The sequence below is a fragment of the Halichoeres trimaculatus genome, unplaced genomic scaffold, assembly GCF_033239565.1.
Source record: "Halichoeres trimaculatus isolate MK-OKI-2021-1 unplaced genomic scaffold, fHalTri1.1 fHalTri1_scaffold_11, whole genome shotgun sequence".
In the NCBI taxonomy this organism is placed as follows: Eukaryota; Metazoa; Chordata; class Actinopteri; order Labriformes; family Labridae; genus Halichoeres; species Halichoeres trimaculatus.
In genome coordinates, this window is record NW_027437189.1 from 27382923 (window position 1) to 27401586 (window position 18664).

Here is an 18664-nt window from a genome sequence, read left to right on the forward strand (position 1 = left end):
TGTCTTTGCAAAAGCCCATCTTCTCTCTTTGTTTAAAGCTTTGCATCATTGTGTGCCACCACTATTGTGTCTGCCTGGTATTTGCATAATTGCCAAGCTAACCAACAGGCAGATATCCCACTCCATGTTTCTGTTGAGTGCTGAAATGATTAGTTGTTTAATTAATCAGTCAACCAACAGAACCTTAATCTGGAGGAATATGAATAGGGGATCAGCAGAAGCAAATAAATAACAACATATTCCAGCTCCAGCTTGTCAATTGTGAGTTTGCTTTTGCTTCCTGCCTAGTTTAAATTAAATATTTTTGTTTCCAACTGTTTGTTGGACAATGCAGGCAATCTTAAGACATCCCCCAAGGCTCTGTGAAATTGCTTTTTCAGTATTTTTTGGCAACTTGTAGGCCTCAAAACAATCATCCCATTAATCAAAAGTGGAAATGAATGTTTGTCAGCGCTGTGATTTCGTTTTTTTCTCTCTCCCCATCCTTTATTTCTCCAATAATCCCTGTTTCCTAATAAACATGTTCTTCATCCACTTCCATTACACCAGCTCAACTGATCTGTTTACATTGCTTTGTGAAGAATGACCTAATTTCCAAGCGTCAAGGTGTCAGGTCTGTGGAGAACTCAGGTTGCATGAGAGTTTCCCCCTGAGTATTAATCCATACTCAGTCATCTGACACTACAGGTCTTGTTTTATGGTTCCCACAGGCCAACAGGCATTATATCACGGTCTGCTGGGTGTTGACCTGGGGACTAGCATGATGTCATCTGATATATTATGAGGAGGAAAAGAACTGATGTCTTCTGCATGTGGCTGCTGGAGGTTGGGGGGAGGGATCGGGTGGATCTCTCACTGGAGTGCACTAACAGTAAACTTTAAATCTTATCTTGCACTTTTAGCCCCCAAACAAAATGAGTCTTCTCCCTGTTTTCTATTCTCATGTATTAGAAGTCGTGCGATGTGGTTTGGGATGAGGAGACCAGGAAACAATGATGTTACAGCCCTTGCTAACATGTTCTCATGTCGATTAGCTCAGCGGGGTTCCTGCAGGGCCCGGTCTTTGCATCAAAAGGTGTTAGATTGAAAAGCAATGCCTGTGGACAGAATGTCGCTCCTTTTTCTGCAGCAACTCAATTACTTGGCCTTTTACCCCTGGGAGGTCTGAATCCCCCCAAAACTAAAAACCTATTTCTCTCTCTTTTATCTCTTTCAGACAAACCTCCTCACTTCACACCGGCGCAGCCTCTTGATGGTAAGTCCTCTGTGGTTTCCTCTCTGCTAGCCTTCGCTGACCGCTGGTGTTCTGGGGATGTACCTGCTTTTAATGACCTTGGACAGCAGATTCCTGCCTTTGAAGTGGGCAGCCGTCTGTGTGTGCCGGGCCACGTTTGGCTGCTCTGCTTTTTGTTTCCACGCTGTTGGTATTGCAGGCACGTGGCCCAGGTCTGCTCAGGGCTTTGATGTGAGAAGGATCTTTTGATGACTTGATTTGATCTGCTCCACATAGCTAGTTGGGCTGATGTTCAATATCTGTAACCACAGCAGCATTCACGTCCGTCTGATAGGGTCTAATAGGATAATAACCCTGCCTTTCCTGGGTATGCTACATTACCTGAGAGTCTCGTCTCAAAACGAGGTGACAGACTGACAGCAACAAAGACAGCAGGTTAGTTTACAGTTACTGCACAAGTTATGTACACAGAGGAGCTGAAAATGGTTTCATTAGTCCAGCATTGTTGTTTACAAGACTGCAGGTAACTCTGAGAAATGTTTGTGAGGAACAGATGCTTGCAGAAAGAGAGTAAACTCAGTAAACTCACTCTCAGACATCGAGGCAGGCAGCACAAGTCTTACTTTTAATTAACTTTAGTGTTGTGTGAAATCATTTTTTTATGTGTGTGTGTGTACAAAAGTAATGCTGTTAACTTGTCTGTTTGATGTGAATTGAAAAGTTATTCTGACCGGTGGTAAGACAGTGTTAGAGTTTGATCCACAAAGACGTGAGCAAAGCATTAAACCACAGAAAGGTAGGGATGGAAACAGAAATAGGTACTTTAACCGAATTCCATCTGTAGTACAGAGTACATATTCATATAAATCAAAAGGTTCCATGTTTGGGTTCCCCAAATAAGAAAAGAATAGATGTGTTAAATTAAAAAATGTAGAGATTGTATTATTAAACAAATTAATATTTGTTTTACCACATTAACACACACAAAAGTACCAAAAATTGGTACCTATACTGATTTTTAGGTACCAGGCGCCAGTATTGCATTGTTTCAAATATGAAAAGTACCCATCCCTACAGATAGGTCAGAGCACTGTGTACAACTGTATAGATATTACACTTCGGCTATTTTGACAGAAACCAACAGGGTTAGTGATTTGTAGGGATGGGTGAGTGCTGATATCTGATATCAGATATCGGGCCGAGTCTTTTTTCAAGGTTTCAGTACTGTCAGAGGCTGCCTATAGTAGCAGCGTATACCCAAGGCAAAACAGTCTTTTATCGAGAAAGTCCTCCTCAGGTCCTGTTCAGACAATATGAATTAATCAGAGAGAGTTGTGCTGTCTTTGTTCAAAATGATGTCACTGTTCCCTGAAATTTTATGTATCAAAAATACTAGTAGTATCAGTACTCGGTATCAATGAGTACTCAAGAGGCAGTGCTTGCACTGGTATTGGTGTGACATGAAGTGGTATCGAACATCCCTAATGATTTCTCATGAGGTAAATAATCTGTGTGGTTAACTCCACTAGTCAAAGCTGGTGCCTGATTGGGCCACCCAAGTTTATTTCTGACCGATCATTTTTACATTTTTCTCTTTTGTATCTGTTCGAGATCCATCCAGGATCAATGATCTGTGCGATCTTTCACTACTCTGTGCCCCTGGTGATCCCCTGCAGCGCCTGACACACGATCCGCAGGGGGTCTGAGAGAGCAGAAGCGCGCGCGGGAGAGGTCATTCAGTGTATCCCTCCTGCTGACGCATTGATTGTAGAGCAGCGTCTCATGTTGAATATGAGCCCTCTCATACTGCTGTTGTGAGTTATGTGCAACTGATCACTGCAGATGTTCAGAGCTCCTCTAGCTTGTTGTGAATGTTGTGATTTTTATGGAAGGATAACAAGCCACACCCACAATAAGATCACCTATTGTGGTTACAGAGTAAAATGTTTCAAAACTTGAGTTGTGTTATTGGCATGTCTTTGAAATCCTTTGCTGCTGATGAATGTCAGAAGATGATCTCACACATACAGAAAAGGGAAATGCTAGGAGGTGAGGCGGGAGCTGACAAAGAAACCTCCTTAAAGATAAAAGGATTACATAGATCAGAAAACATAGCATAAACTCAGACATTTACCACACTGCCTTCCCTGGCACTGATACAGCGTGGAACACACCACCAGCTGTCAACCCAGAAGTAGCTGCTAATGTTCAGTCTTAGAGTGTTGTTGCCTCCACTTTTAGCTCAAAGCATGATCCTGAAATCTGTGGAGATACACACCTAACTACTACAGGTGTGAAAAAATATTCATACTTAAAATATCAATATTTCAACTCTTAATAAAAATATTTTGGTTAAGATAAAAATTCATATTTTAGGTGAGTTGGAAGTACAATACATCTTCCACACCCCCACTGAAGTAGATGGCGCCAAAGAGCTACTCTGCTGTATGTTGCCCATAAACTGAAAAAATAAATAAAATGTCAAAGTATATACAAAATATTTGATTCCTGAACTTAATGATATGGCTTTTGATGCTGTAAACATAAATGTTTTCTCTCTATTCTTGAGTCAGTTAGTTTCAAATTATTTAAATTTGAATTTTTACAGTGAAGTAGACTGATAAAATAATTATGAAAGTCTTGTTTTCTGCAATATGAGATTTTTTATGAGAAACGTTGGTTACACTATGCAACGTTTATCAGTTTCACCAACTGACCATGTCTTTCTGTCTTTCAAACAATATTTTTTTTGTAACATGAGTTTAATGGCACAGTAGTTTAAGTGACAAACTTGACACACTTTATGTTTTCAGGTTAAGTATTTGTATGAAACACTGCAACGGGCTCTCTTCATTTCAAACACAATACAATCTAAAAAAAAGTTGTTTTCAATCAAATAGTTTACTATGAAGAATATTGCAATATATCACAATATTGTAATACATGCAAACAGAGCTGAAACGAGTCCTCGAATGATTCAAGGTACTCGATTACAGCAATTACTCGAGTAATTTTCTCCGCCTCGAGGAATCGTTTAATTTTAAAAAATATCAAAGAGTTGTATTTCAAATACAGCTGAGGCCATATTAAGAGAGTTTTCAGACCCCACAAGCTACCTCTTATACAAAGTAGCAACTAGCAACAAATCTAGCTTCTTTTCTGGAGTTTAGAGACTAATGGGTCATTCTATGAAACGGGTGCCATTTGGGTCCACAACATTTGATGAGATGTACAAGGCACAAAAAATGTGTCAAAGTGTGTTAACAAATTTTGGAGCTACCAAAGCAAGTGCTCTTATTGACATGCTGTATCAGAAAATTCAATTTCTTAAAGAGAAAAAAAATCATTTGAAAAATAACTGCTCTTTAACTGAACAAAAATGTATTTTATCCGATTAATCGATGGGATTTTTTGAGAGAATACTCGAATACTAAAATATTCAATAGCTGCAGCCCCCTACATGCAAATACTCACCTATACTAACTAGTCACTGTTACATGGGCACTGTTAGCTTTGAAGGTGGGATATGTGCCAGTGTCCAGCACATGAGGTAAAAGTACTGACTCCTTTTTTTGTTAGCATTCATTTCTAGTCCAAAGTTGTTGCCAGTGAGTTTCCCCATCTTATATCTATGTTTCCAAACATGTTGCCTCACTCCATCTTCAACTTTTCAAAATACATTTATTTATATCCCAGATGCTCCAGACTGATGGTGGGTAAACTTCTGCCCTGCAGGCAGTAGTGTTTGCAGTACACTGACAGAAACCCTGCAGTGTGTGGACCTGAGATGTACCTCGCCTTATTATTCACATGTTGTCATCCTGTCCTACACACATATAAATCTCGTGCTATGGCTGCGGTGTTGTTTCAGCTGTTTGTTGAGCCCAGTAGCATGAGCCGTTAATTAAAAAAAGCAACAATTTATTTCCAAAACGGTGCATCTCTGCGAGCTTTAATTGGAGGAAAACAGCTGCTTTTCAAGCTGCTATCATGAATATTTATCGAAGGCAGCACAGTGCGACGGTGTTTGATAGACTTTGGTGTTGTGTCTTTTTACTGCACAGACAGGCAGCCAGGGATGGACTCCTACTGGATCTGGAGGTGTTGTATGTTCCTGCTTGTGTGCAGGCTACAAAGCCCGAGGTTTGGAGGATGAGACACACAGAGAAAATGTTTCTAATGATCCCAGCCGGCCAGCTGATGCCAGGGACAAAAGGCCGCCGTGGGGGCTTGCCGAATCTGTTTCTGATAATTGCTCAATCACTCGCCCCATAGGCCGGCTTGTTTGGAAAAGCGGTTTGCGAAAGATGTCAGCTTAAAAAATGTATCAAATTAGAGGTGGTTTATGATGAATGCGATTGTCAGGCAGAGACACTACAATAGGCCGTTCGCTGTCAATGTGAAATGGCTCCAACAAATAATTGAGCTTGATTGGAGCATTTCTCAACTTCCCCTCACCCTAACACCTGAGGAGCATATTCCAGCTCTGATTTTTCCTCCTTCGTTTCTCATATCCACACAACACAAGAGATTCAATTGCAGCCGGCACAGCTTGCAACAGATATTTATTTTAGTTTTAATGAAAGATGGAATTGCTTGACAAATGATTATATCTCACAGAGAGGTCTCTATTTGTCTGTTTTTGAAGCAAATATTGCCATAAAATGTGGCTCTCTGCTGGGAAAATAAGAAACAGTATGCGGGCAGTGAAGCAGACCATTCCTGTCTCCCATTGAATTTCCCCTTACAAAAGAAATAACGCCCTGCTTATCGATGGAGCCACTCATTTCCCATGTATTAAAGTTTTTGCTGTCTGAGGGCACAGTTTGTTTCTGCACTAGTCAACCGTTTAAAAGCTGCTGCTAGCCTTTAATTACATTTCCAATAGTTCTGTAGGCTTTCCATCAGCAGTCTTTGCTGTTTTAATGTGCCCGACAAAACAAAAGGCGCAGTGCCCCAATCAGTGGGGTAAGCCTGCCCTGTGGGACGCAGTTTCTGCGGGTCATTTAATGCTGGGGAGATTAGTGGGACAATTAGGCTTGGCCCAAATTAGACAGTAGGCTGCTTTTTTTTAAGACACATGGTTGTATTAGTCGTGGAGGGGTGATTTAGAAGATTCTCTAACCCAGCAGAGGGCTAATATAGCTCTGCCATTTGTCAAATCTGCTGAAAAGAGCAAAGGGGGCTTCTTCTGTTGAACTTGTCCTCAGTTGTCAAGGACAATCTGCTCAGCGGTACTTCATTACAGGAAATCACAGACAAGATACCAAGGAGTCTGCATATTTAAACTGCCTAATTTGTGTCTGAGCTGCAGCTGATGAGACATCCTTATTAGCGTGAGGAGAATCTGCAGAAAGTAAAGGAATTTGTTCTGCAAATGAGAGCAGGGGAATCATGGGACATGATGAGAGGAAATGCAGGTTGTGCACAACACAAGCAAAGCTCTTAGATGATATTTATGGTGAGCACCACCCGCAAATAGCTGACGACTGCTCCCCAATGAACGGCCTATAATCACCAGTCAAAAACAGTGACAAAAGTCACAAAGCAGCCTTTAATTAGCCTCTTTCTTAGAAAGCTCAAAGCAGCAGTTGTTTGGCTCAGGCCACGCTCATTATTGCCTGTCGTCTCCTGATAATAAGACAGTTGTTGCGCATTGGCTAAAGCTAGCAGGCTCAGAGAATTCGCAGCTTGAGGGATTAGGATTGGACTTTGGTTGACTCTGAGAAATGCTTGATGGATGAGGCTCTTGGACCCCAGTTGTGTCCACCCAGAGCATCCACATCCAGAGAATGAGGCATGTTTGTCCTCTGTTCAAGGACACAGGAAGGACGCGGTGGCAACGTAGATTACATCTCATCTGTATGTGACGCATGCCATTTTCATCAGAGATTTATTGCTTTAGGGGGAATTTGTGTCATATGATTAATGTCAAACCATGTTAAGTGAAGGAAAAAAATGAAAGATTTTATTGCTTGAATCCTGTCTCAAGGTCCTCAGGTGTAAAAGAAAAGTCAGGTGTAAAAAGCTCCCAGGAGGAAGTCTTCATTTCTTCCTTTTACAACCTGAGGTGACTAAACACTGGCCACAAAAGGCCCCAAACAGGCTCTAGAGACCCAAGAGAAACGGCGATGAAATGGAGAAAGAGCGTCACTGAGTTCAGAGGTCCTCTGCGACTGTTGCTGGCAAAAACCTGCCTGGCAGGAGCTCATTCGCTGTGAATCCTTCAATTTCGTGTTTGTCACTGACAGCATTCCCCAGAGGATGCTCCTAACCGACACACAAAATAAACTCCTGGGCTGAAATGTGATTTGATCTGGGACGCCTGAAAAAAGTGCCGACGGGCTCACTTATACTCCAACAACACTTCCTCTTCCTAAAGAACTGACATAACTCTCTGTCAGCTCGGGGAGAATACTGTTACTAACGGCTCCACAACAATTACAACCTCAGATAGAGGACACACACTCACACACACTCACACTCCAACATATATATATATATATATATAAACACAAACTGTCCTGTAATTTATTCCAATGCTGCCTTTCCCTGTGTTCTTGACTGTAAGCTCGGCTCAGAGAGAGGCAGAATTAATTATGACTCCTCGGCCTATCTTAATTAAATCATTTCACATCATAGATTTTGCACAACAGAGGCAAAATATCTACCTCATCTCTTAGCCGGGGCGAGGGGCGCCGGCTGAGAAAGCCTCGCATCAAGATATCAAAGGTACACTGTAAAATTGCCTCTCCAGGATTACGATTTCACAGCAGAGTTGTCATGTCCGGCTTTTAACAGAGAGCAGCTTGTTAGCCGGGTATTGTGGAGGATGGTGGGGGGGAGCGAAGGAGTGTAAACAGTAGCAGCCTTGACTTTATCAACAGAAAAGTTTGTTGCCCTTTGAAAGTACACAGAGTTTAAAATGAACTCTGGATCCTCACCTCAGTCAGGGTCACCTGCTCCTTTTGTGTCTGTGGACTCAGCACTTGTGTAGGTGAGCGTCTGACAAGCGCGGTAAGTAGCGTCTTTTCATAAGCAGAAAGAATCAACGCACTCCCATCAGCCCTCACGTCAAAGCGTTCATCTTTGACAGCGTTCCTTCTCAGACTCCCCTCACCTCGGCTTATCCAGTATTGATTCAACAAGACAGGTTCGAAGCTGCAGTCCAGAGCCAGAAAACACAAATACCAATACGGAAGGTGAGAGCAGAGTCTGCCCCAGGGCTAAGCGCTACATAGTTTTTGCTTTTTATTTTCAATGACATGGAGTAATTATTAACACAGTTTGCAATGCGGGTTTGCTTTGATATCTCCCCTCAGTGGTGGTGCAACCCCTGCCGATTGTTGCTGCGGGTTATTCCAGGACCTGGGACCTTGTAAGGATCAGCAGGTCTTTGATGTGGACGGACAGCACACTGAGCTATCTCTGCCTGTGATCTGGGAGCTGTCAGTCGGGCTAGTCAGATAGTCATGTCTGATTCGTTGGTATTAGGCGCCTCAGTTTTATAGGAGACTTAAGGAGCAGTGATCCCTGATCTGAAATAACCCTGTTTGATCGCCTCTGTTCAACTTTTTAACGATTTTTTTGCCTTAATTTAACGAACAGCTTGAAGAGAGACAAGAAATGCAGGGAGGGAGAGGGATGACATGCATCAAACTTGATCCCAAGACCAGCGAGAGGAGAACTACAGACTCTATCAACAGAGCCAATCTAGTGCCCCAGTTTGACGTTTAAACAGCCTTTTTCTGCCCAATGAATGTCAAAAACCAACAACAAAAGGATCCCAAACTAAGTCTTTTTCTCATTTTTTTGATAATCTCAGTATTCAGACATTTTTCTTTGGCATCACATCTAATTCTGCCACAATTTCGCTGTTTTGTGTTCCAGGTTCTGCCTCGTAGACTTACTGCAGGAACTCCTAAAAGTTATAATTTCACTGCGAATCATTCGTTCAGCGACTGAAAAGAAAATTATTCAAGAATTCTGAGAAGTTTCTACTCATATTTCAACTAAAGCAGCAATAAAGAAACCCTAAAAAGTGGTTTTCTTCTGAAGTAGGGTTGCAAAGGGGCAGAAAATTCCCCGTAAATTTCTAGAATGCCTTTAATAATCTTGTGCTGAGGAAATCTTACACAGTGCATGAAGGGAGTGTGGCCTCAACAGCCCTGCAGTCAGCAAAGTGCTGCTTTGTGTCAAGTAGAGATATTGGCAGAGATATTAGGGATGCACCAAATTTTGGCCAATACCAATATCCCAAAAAATAAATAAATAATACCAAAAATCCAAAATTAATATTGCTGTTATGGCTGATAACCTGTATTTTCCCAATATCAATATTGGTTGAAAAAAAAAAAAAAAAAAATCCTCCCGCGACCCTGAACAGGATAAGCAGTTCAGAAAAGGAATGAATGAATGAAAACCGTGTCGAGGTAGTTCAGAGAGAAAGATTGGCATCATCATAATAAAAGACGACAATGGAGAGGATCAAAGAATGGAGCGCTCAAGATGAACGTGATCAAAAAAGTATGTTTTGGCTCAGTTTTATGGATAAAAAAACAGAAAAAGAGACACAAAAGAGAGTCCACTCTTTACAGGTAGTTTTTGTTTTTACATGGTCATAGAAAACAATACTTTTTGGGTCTGGAGAAAGATTGTTCAAGATGCTCTGAAAATGGCCGGCAGCTAATGAGTAAATATTTGCCTTCTTTTGCACATTGGCCGATACCAATATGTTTAAAAAATGACCAACATCGGCCAATACCGATATTGATACTGATATATAGTGCATCCCTATTAGATATTCAAGTGAACTTGCATAAAACTGGTTGTTTTAGCCAAAAGTATGCAACCACAAAGGTACCCGAGCTATATTAAAGTCCCTCTTTACTCGCATAAATTCCTGTTTATCCCCATAAATTCCCATGGAAGTTTCTAAATCTGAAAAGTCCTGAAATTTTGCAACCCCACTTAGAAGCTGTTGAATTTCTTCTGAACTGTACCAAAAGGCAGATCTAGCACAAGCTCCTCAGTAAGATTACCAAGTGAGTGGTTAAATGCTGATACCAGCTCATGCCTGATGAAAGCTAAGGGAGCTGGCTTCAGCTGTTGTCTAACAGTAGCCAGAGGGTTATCAAACATGCTGTGTCCTTTGAAAAATGACCTGTTGCCCTGCAGAGTTTCACAATTAGTTTTCTTTTCAGTTAGTCATGAAAAACGATGTTGGTCCAACATTTTAACCAAAAATCATTTGATTCTACCACCCAGAGCACGAGGAAAGGTTCTGCTTTGTGAACATGCCCCACTGCTTCATTTACAAAGCTTTTTTTTCTCCTCTTACATTTCTTTTTACATGTTATGATGAGCTCAGCAGGTAAACTTAATGTGTGATTGTTCTCTGAGGCGGAAGAAATGGACCTTATCTCTTACAGAGATGCTTTAGAGCAGAACTTAATTCCCTAAAGCAAATGTCAATTTTGCCAACAGGTGTCACATGATTTGATGGAAATTAACAGTTTATTATTAGTTGTAACTACAGTATGTAAATAAAAAAAGAATATTCTTTTACATCCAACGCTCCTTTACTCAACCTTCCTGTGAAGCTATCTGGTGTGAATCGTGAATAGGGATGTCCCTGATGCAGATTTTTTGACTTCTGATCCAATCCGACTTTTCATATGTTTTGCCGATACCAATCCAATACCGATCTGATACCGAAACGGTTCTCTGATAAATCCCATACTCTGTTGGTTGACTCTGTTGTAAATGACGAATCACATTTGCTGTATCAAAGTTGATACCTCCTCAAGGAACACTTTACAAATGTTGCAAGTTGATGTTTTACTTCACAGGTGTCAAACTCGTGCCATGGAGGGCCAAGAGGCTACAGGTTTTCTTTCCAACCAAAAACTCCACCAGCTGAATTCACTGATTAGCCCCTGCTCTCTGCTTGAAGGTGAGGTAATCAGTGAAATCAGCTGGTGGAGTTTTGGGTTGGAAGGAAAACCTGCAGCCTCTCGGCCCTCCATGGCATGAGTTTGACACCCCTGTTTTACTTCATTGCTTTCCGGTGAGAATTGGTCCCACACGGCGTACATGTTTGCACCGTGGTTTGATGCACAGCAGCCATAAAGCGTGACAGTGCTGAAATCACATGAAAAGTGGATCAGTCCCGATGATGTAACGAAATCCGATACTATTCGATTCTCCAAAAATAGTCATATCGGGCACTGATACTGATCAGTGTATTAGATCAGGACATCCTTAATTGTGAACAAGAACAACCCTTTATCAGCCAAGTTTCAACCATTACTACAGTTTAACTACAGCCATTTGCTTCATCTTGACACAAAACGTTTCGAGTTTGCCCATCAGAAAGAAGGTTAAAAAAAAAACTCATTGGATAAGAAGGCTACTTTAGAAGTACAATTACCTTTACTCTTCTCTGTGTAACCTTTGTGTAAAGCTCATGTTTGAGGATCATTCCCATTTACTCGTGTGTTTCTTAATAAATACTTTTCAGTAAAAGCCATGACAGAAAATCTTTGGAAGCAAAGTGTCTCTGCTGGAGTCCCCGCTTCTCTGCGTGAAGGAGTATCACTTTAAACTGACTAAAGCTGTGATTGGAGAATCACTGTTGGGGGGAAGGATTAAGCAAAGGCTCCATTTCATGCAAATCTATTTTCTTCATTTCAGAAAAAGACTTTTGTCGATGTTTTCTCCTGAAAATACCTTCACACGGATGAAAGTTTACTTTAATGCTCGCTATTATCTTGCCCGGTTAATTGCTCATCGGATTCATCCAGACTGAACGAGTGATTTCCTTTTCATGGCGGCAGAATAAGAGATTTAGAAATAAAAAGAAATCAGAACAAATTTCTAGCGTGTGAAGTCTCTGAAAGGAAATGGAAAGAAAAGCGTTAGCAGGATAAACAAAACCCCATTGACAGTATGAATCGGTGCAGGCTAATTAACAGTTTCTCTCTGCCTATCAAAGAACGAACTGCGGAGCAGGCGATGCAGATGGGGGCTGAAAGCTCAACCGTTCTCTGCGTTTTGTAGAATATCGAAACCAATTAGCATGTGGGATATCGCTTTAAATAAGATCTTTGTGTTCTTTGAATGTTGACAGAAGCCATCGGGCACCGGCGAGGAGCTGTGTCCTATTAACACAGCAGTGAGTTATTTTAAATTGGGGCTCTGTTGTCGCTCCAGTTTGAGTTGTGATGGGCAGGCGCTAATTTAATTGTTGGGTGGCGATGTCAGGAAAATAACCACACTGGGAAGCGTAACCAGTGCGACAAATTCCATTGTCAGGTTGTTAATTAGAGGAAAATAAGTGGCTTGCCGTGTCAGTGTGTTGCTGAACATTATTACGCTGTGATATCCTGCCATTATCCGAGTCCTGCATCACAGTCACAGTCAGCGTTTCCCTTATTAAGGAAAGTTATTGGAGCGTTTTACTCTGAGCTGACAACATCCACACTGTTCACGCACAGATGTACTGTATATCTGAGCGTTCTCTACAAGCAGAGGCTGCTGGAAAGTCAGGCATCTACAGTTCAGTGCTCTCTTGCTCTCTATTGCTCTGTCAAACACACACACATGCAGGCACACACACACACACGCTCTCTCCCTGACTTGAACATTTCACCCCTTGCTTTTTGTTTTTCTTCACTCAGCCAGAAACATTGTTTACAGATTGCAGTTGAACTTCAGTATGTGCGCACAAACACACAAACACACACACGCTCTGGTTCTCCCCACACATTACAGAACCCCGAACATCCGATGTTACACTTTGTATCTACTTTTATCTTCCACTGCATGTGTGTCTGCTGAGGGGGATGATGGTGTGTGTTTGTTTGTTGTTCTTGTGTACAGTATGTGTTCCTGTTGAGCGTGTGTGTGGGTTCCTCAGAGGCTCATACTCAGGGTGAAACTATCTGAGCTGAACCTCCTACCTGCAGCCTCACCCCGACACACACTGATACTCACAGAAAATATGAAACCGTCTCCTTTCTCAAATTTAAGCCTGGAAAACCCTAAGACAGGGAGGCTTAGTGTAGAGCCTCCATTCTGGGAGTGAGTTCACTGCTAATATGGTTGCTCCATCTGTGGAGGGAAGGAAGTCTCACCCCGTTAACACACACACACACACACACAGAGTCTCACACAAACACACTCGAGTAGCACTTTCCCACATGTGTTGTCGTCATATGATTTCTGGACCCGGAGGCCTTGAAGTCAACCAGTATCTGTGAGTGTGTCGTGCTGAATATACAGCGCACATTATGTCCAAACACAGTGACACACGGCCCAGCAGCACACCAGTGACACCATTCACACCCAGCTCGCTTCTTTTACATTAAAGCCTGTGATAAAAAACACACACACACACATAGACGTGGCTGATCACTGCCCTCTCTCTGAGCTTTAATAAGATTTATGACTGCAGAGAGCCAGACAGAGGGCAGAAGATATTGAGACAAAGAGAGAAACAAATAGAAAAAGACTGCAAATCACCACCATTATTTGAATGCTTCGCTTCTGCTTTTCCCCTCAGTGTAATAAAACACAGATAATACACAGTGTGTATATATTGTAGCTGGGGGAGTGAAGGGACAGAGTTTATTAAATGCTACAGTGTGACACAGAGCCAGCCGGGGGCATAGTGAAGGATAAAGACACATTAAACTGTTTACCCACCTGTCAAAGGCTAAAATAGTGTTTACTCAAAGGCCCCAGGTGCTTATGTAGATTAAACGAGTGTGTTTGTGAGTGTAAGATGGGACATGGTGAGTTTTGGTGGCTGGTTTGGACCTGGAGTTTAATCATGTGAGAAACACAGCAGCCACAGAGCAGAGTCGTCTCTGGTGTGAGGCACAAATGAGAAAATGAGATCTGGGGAATGAGACAGAGAAAAGGACTCAAGTGGCATTGATTTTTATTTGACATGAAGCAGGTACACACAGATTAAACACTTTGCATAAACACACTTTGCTCTGTGTTTCATTTTTAATGGCTGCCTCAATTTTTAATTCGATTCATTTTATCACAAAAATTCACATCAAGTTCACCACAAACCGCCTCCTTACATACATGACTTAAATGTTTCCCCACCTCAATCATTAGCAGTATAGGAATTTATAGACCTGATAACTACATGCTATTTTGTCACTACTTTTGCTTTTATCCTGTGTTGTGTAAATGTTTTTCAACATGCATTGATAAAGAAGTTTTTAAGATAACATTTTATGCAGAAAAATGCAAAGTGTAGATCAAAATGATGACTTTGAAATAGGGATGGGCATTTCTACCAAAAAGAGTTACGTGACATTCTTTTTGGAAGGAGTTCCCACACTTCCCAACCCATTTTTGAGCGTCTCCTCCAATCCTCCAACCTATTAACTTCTGGTCTGGCTCCGTTCATTGTGTCACTTTGCTGCCGTGGTCAAGTTAAATATGATCTGGTTTGGACACGGTTTGTTTTATTTTGAAAGTTATCAGACATTTTTGATGGTTTCTGTGCATCACTTCCTGTCCCACTTGGTCTGCTTTATGTAGAATACAACTACAATCTACTGCAGACAGGACAAAACGATCGTCACATGAACTATTCAATTTTTTTTTATGGTAATGACTGTTCAAACAATTCGAAATCATTGCCCATCCTTAGTTTGAAACTTAGCTTGTGTTTTACAATAATCAATTAATCAATCAATCAATTGTTCAGTCATACTTATTTTTCTGACTCTATACCATAAACAAAAAGGTTCCTAAAGTGCTTTAACAGTGGTGTCAGGAGTAACAGTATGAAAACAAGCAAACCATAAATAAAAATACAGAGTAAGGTGCTGCACAGCTACAGGTGTTAAAAAACCTTTCAGAAAAGATAAAACAGAATAAAACAAAGTGCGTGCATAAACATGGTAGCCCTTGCCAGAGTTAAAAAAAACTATTCCAAAAAAAGTAAATGTTTAGCCTAGATTTAAAAAGGCAAAGATCAGTAGTGGTACCTATGTTGGCTAGCGTGTTTCACAATCCATACATCTGCACCGATCCCTAAAGGTCAGTGGTTTGGTTTCCATGGCATTTTTAACCGTACATTTAAGTTGCTTTGAATTTGGAATACACCAATCTCCACTTCTCATACAAATATTGATACCTGGTGTTACGTTGGTATTTGTAAAAACCAAAACTGATCAGTTTTGGTGTTGTTACTGTCAGAGTTGTTGGCGAAACAAGCGTGGAATACCTCTAAACTCCTGAACTGCTTTGGTTATCTTCCTCCATGATGTTTTAGCTCAGCTTAGCACAAATACACAGACCAGAGTAAACGCACATGAATGGAGACCAGCACAGAACTCGGCTACATGGATCTGTCCTATGTATCCAACCCATGTCACCAATTTCTGAGCTTGCGTTAGAGTCGGTATCAGACCAAACCTGATATCACAATAGATAAACAATTTTTACCAGTGTCTTGATTTGAAAATCGAACCAATGCAAGTCTTCCACCCAGTCCACTGACGTGCAGTCAGCAAAGCAAGCACTGAAGTTCACTTACATCAATCTTATCAGCTTCACTGGTAGGTGTCAGCTACATGACGCAAAGTGCAAATCAAAAGCTTAATTGCGTCATTATCAGGAAGACACTACTGCAGCGTAACTACAGTGCACGAAAAATGACAAAACAACTCATGCACACACACACACACATAAACATGTTAATGTGAGATCCACACGTTAATACTGTCAGTGCTAATTTATTCACATGTAGAGCATGAGCAGGAAAAATCTGGTTGCACACATTTGAGATACCATGGTGTCTTAAAATGAAATGAAATCCTTCAGACGATGCATTTGCATTTAAAAAAGCCAGGTCTCCACGCTTGGTGTGGCAGAATGAGCTCCTTATAAAGAATGAAGCTAATGAGACAATTTAATGGGAGGGCTATATGATGCTCCCATGGGAGTTATTAAAGCAAGGGAAGGTTTGCCTCATATGCTTAACAACGACAGAGAACACATGTGTGATTCTCCACATATTACATTCAAAGGTTGTCTCTGCAATGTGTCAAATGAGCAGTAGCTGAAATGATAGAGGCTTGTTTTTTGTTGCAGAACCTTCTGTGGGGATATAGAAAAATATAATTTAGGCTTGAGTGGTCAGTACTCAAGCTGCAGAGATAACCAGCTGTTTCATCTAAAACTGAGGTCTTCAGGTTGAGAACAGTCTTCCTTGTTTTTCTTTTATGCTCAGGTCAAACACTGCTCCAGCTGTGCTGAAACCGTCGTGAGCGTCTAAATTGGGAAGGATTATGATCCATCTATCTGTATCTGCCCGTCGGCTGCATCTGTCTGTTTGCCTTCTGAAATTGTTTGGGAGAAACAATGAAGACGTGTGGTGCACTCTGGGTGCAATGAGGGGAATTCATTTTCCCCAAGGCTGGCTTTGTGCTCGCATTGTTTTGTTCACTTTGCATGCATTTAACTCATCATTACATTACATCGCCCACAGTATTTTGAGCCATACACCTCGAAGTGTGTGCACGAGAGAGAACAAACAGAGACCGTTTAGTATTCCAGCAACCTCGCACATCTGCCCGCCCGCTCATTTCCATAATGAGGGAAAGAAAGAGGAGAGGAGGCACGGAAACAGAATGAAAAAGTGACGACAATTTAAACAATTTAGATGTTTACTTTTAGAGAGAAAGAAAGGTTTGTATTTCTTGAGTGTAAACAGTGAATGTGTGTGTGTGTGTGTGTGTGTGTGTGTGTGTGTGTGTGTGTGTGTGTGTGTGTGTGTGTGTAGCGCTGTAATTTGGCTGTTGGAGCAGGTTTTATGAAGTGTGAATAGTAAGTTTTCACTTTCTCACAGTGTGACGAGAATAAAAACAGTAGGTCCCATGAAAATTGTCACGTTTCTCCACAGTAGACATACAGACCTGTGTGTGTGTGTGTGTGTGTGTGTGTGTGTGTGTGTGTGTGTGTGTGTGTGTGTGTGTGTGTGTGTGTGTGTGTGTGTGTGTGTGTATGTATGTATGTGTGTTTCTTGCTTGTTTTTCCACTGGAGTCTCAGGCACCCAGGCACACTCTGTTACTCCATAATGAGGGGTTAGTGTCAGAAATGGCAAACACTGTGTGTGTGTGTGTGTGTGTGTGTGTGTGTGTGTGTGTGTGTGTGTGTGTGTGTGTGTGTGTGTGTGTGTGTGTGTGTGTGTGTGTGTGTGTGTGTGTGTGTGTGTGCTGCTGTGTGTGTGTTTATGTGAACTCTGGTAATTTGAGGAAACTGCTGAATATGCTGTAAAGAGATGGTATGACTCACCCGTACTTAGGGTTAAGGTTAAGGGTGACGCCACAAGTAAAGAGAAACAAGTCAGATAAGTCTTAAAACTTTTCCCCATTACAGCAAAATGACTGAGATATATGAGAAGTAACAACAGTTTTTCAAAAAAACCTGGCTGCTCAGACATAATATTTAAGAATATGTAGCTTATGGTAATACAAGATAAGTCAGATTACTGTTGAAAAGTTTTTAGTAGTGCTGTCAGGCGATTATGAAAATAATCTAATTAATCACAGGATTTGTAATTAATTAATCGAATTAATCGCAATTTAATCTCATATCTGCTTAAGGTCCCAAAATAAAGAATTTGGATTCCAGGACATTAAAATTACATTAAAAGACATAAAAAAAACATTTAAAAATAAGGTGGGAATATATACAACACATTTTTAGGTACCCTGATGCATAAGGAACACATGAAAAAAGTGCTATGGTTCTATCTTTACAAAATCTACACATTACTGCACCTAAGATAAGCTGATTTAATTTTTGGGACGGTTTTTGCTTCTGTCACATTTTTATTCAATGTGGACTCAATTTTTTACTGCAATATGAACTTCTATACTTCTATGAGGTCAGGAGAACCAAAAGGCTAAAGGCTAAAAACTGTGAGGAACTATGTACAAAACACTTTATTCAAGTCTTAGCTCAAAGAAAAGTGAAGTATTTTCAGTTTTACATGTTCTGAACACACATGCTGTTGCTCATTGGTGCAGAGCAGCCCCAAGCTGAAACATGACACAAGTAACATGGAAGGAAATTTTCAAAGAATTCTTAAGATTTAAATACAGGACAAATATCGATCATTCAGAGCTTGTCTAATGCAGTAAAGAGTGTAGAATTATCTGTTTGTTACAGAATTGAGCAAACGGTTGGTTTTCTGCCGATTTTCAAAAATGACGTGAATAAACGAGATGTGGACAGCAGTCTCACAAAAATCACTCTTGTTTCCCCTGCGGTTTAAAGCATGTGGCTGACGTCATGTGTGATACATTTAGGGACTGTCAGAAATTTGAGAATCTGACAACAACACCACTTTTTTTTTTACAGCTTTTGAATAGGACAAATGGTTTGTAAAT

General features: G+C 41.0%; 1 protein-coding gene across 11 annotated transcripts in view; it reads left to right on the forward strand.

Moving 5' to 3' along the window:
* Window positions 1-18664, forward strand: part of agrn (agrin) — a 361340-nt gene that overhangs the window by 139395 nt on the left and 203281 nt on the right. For all 11 annotated transcript variants that reach the window (XM_074681162.1, XM_074681166.1, XM_074681165.1 and 8 more), the window contains one exon: window positions 1217-1255. In XM_074681162.1, the coding sequence (XP_074537263.1) occupies window positions 1217-1255 (39 nt within the window). The remainder of the gene's footprint in view (window positions 1-1216; window positions 1256-18664) is intronic.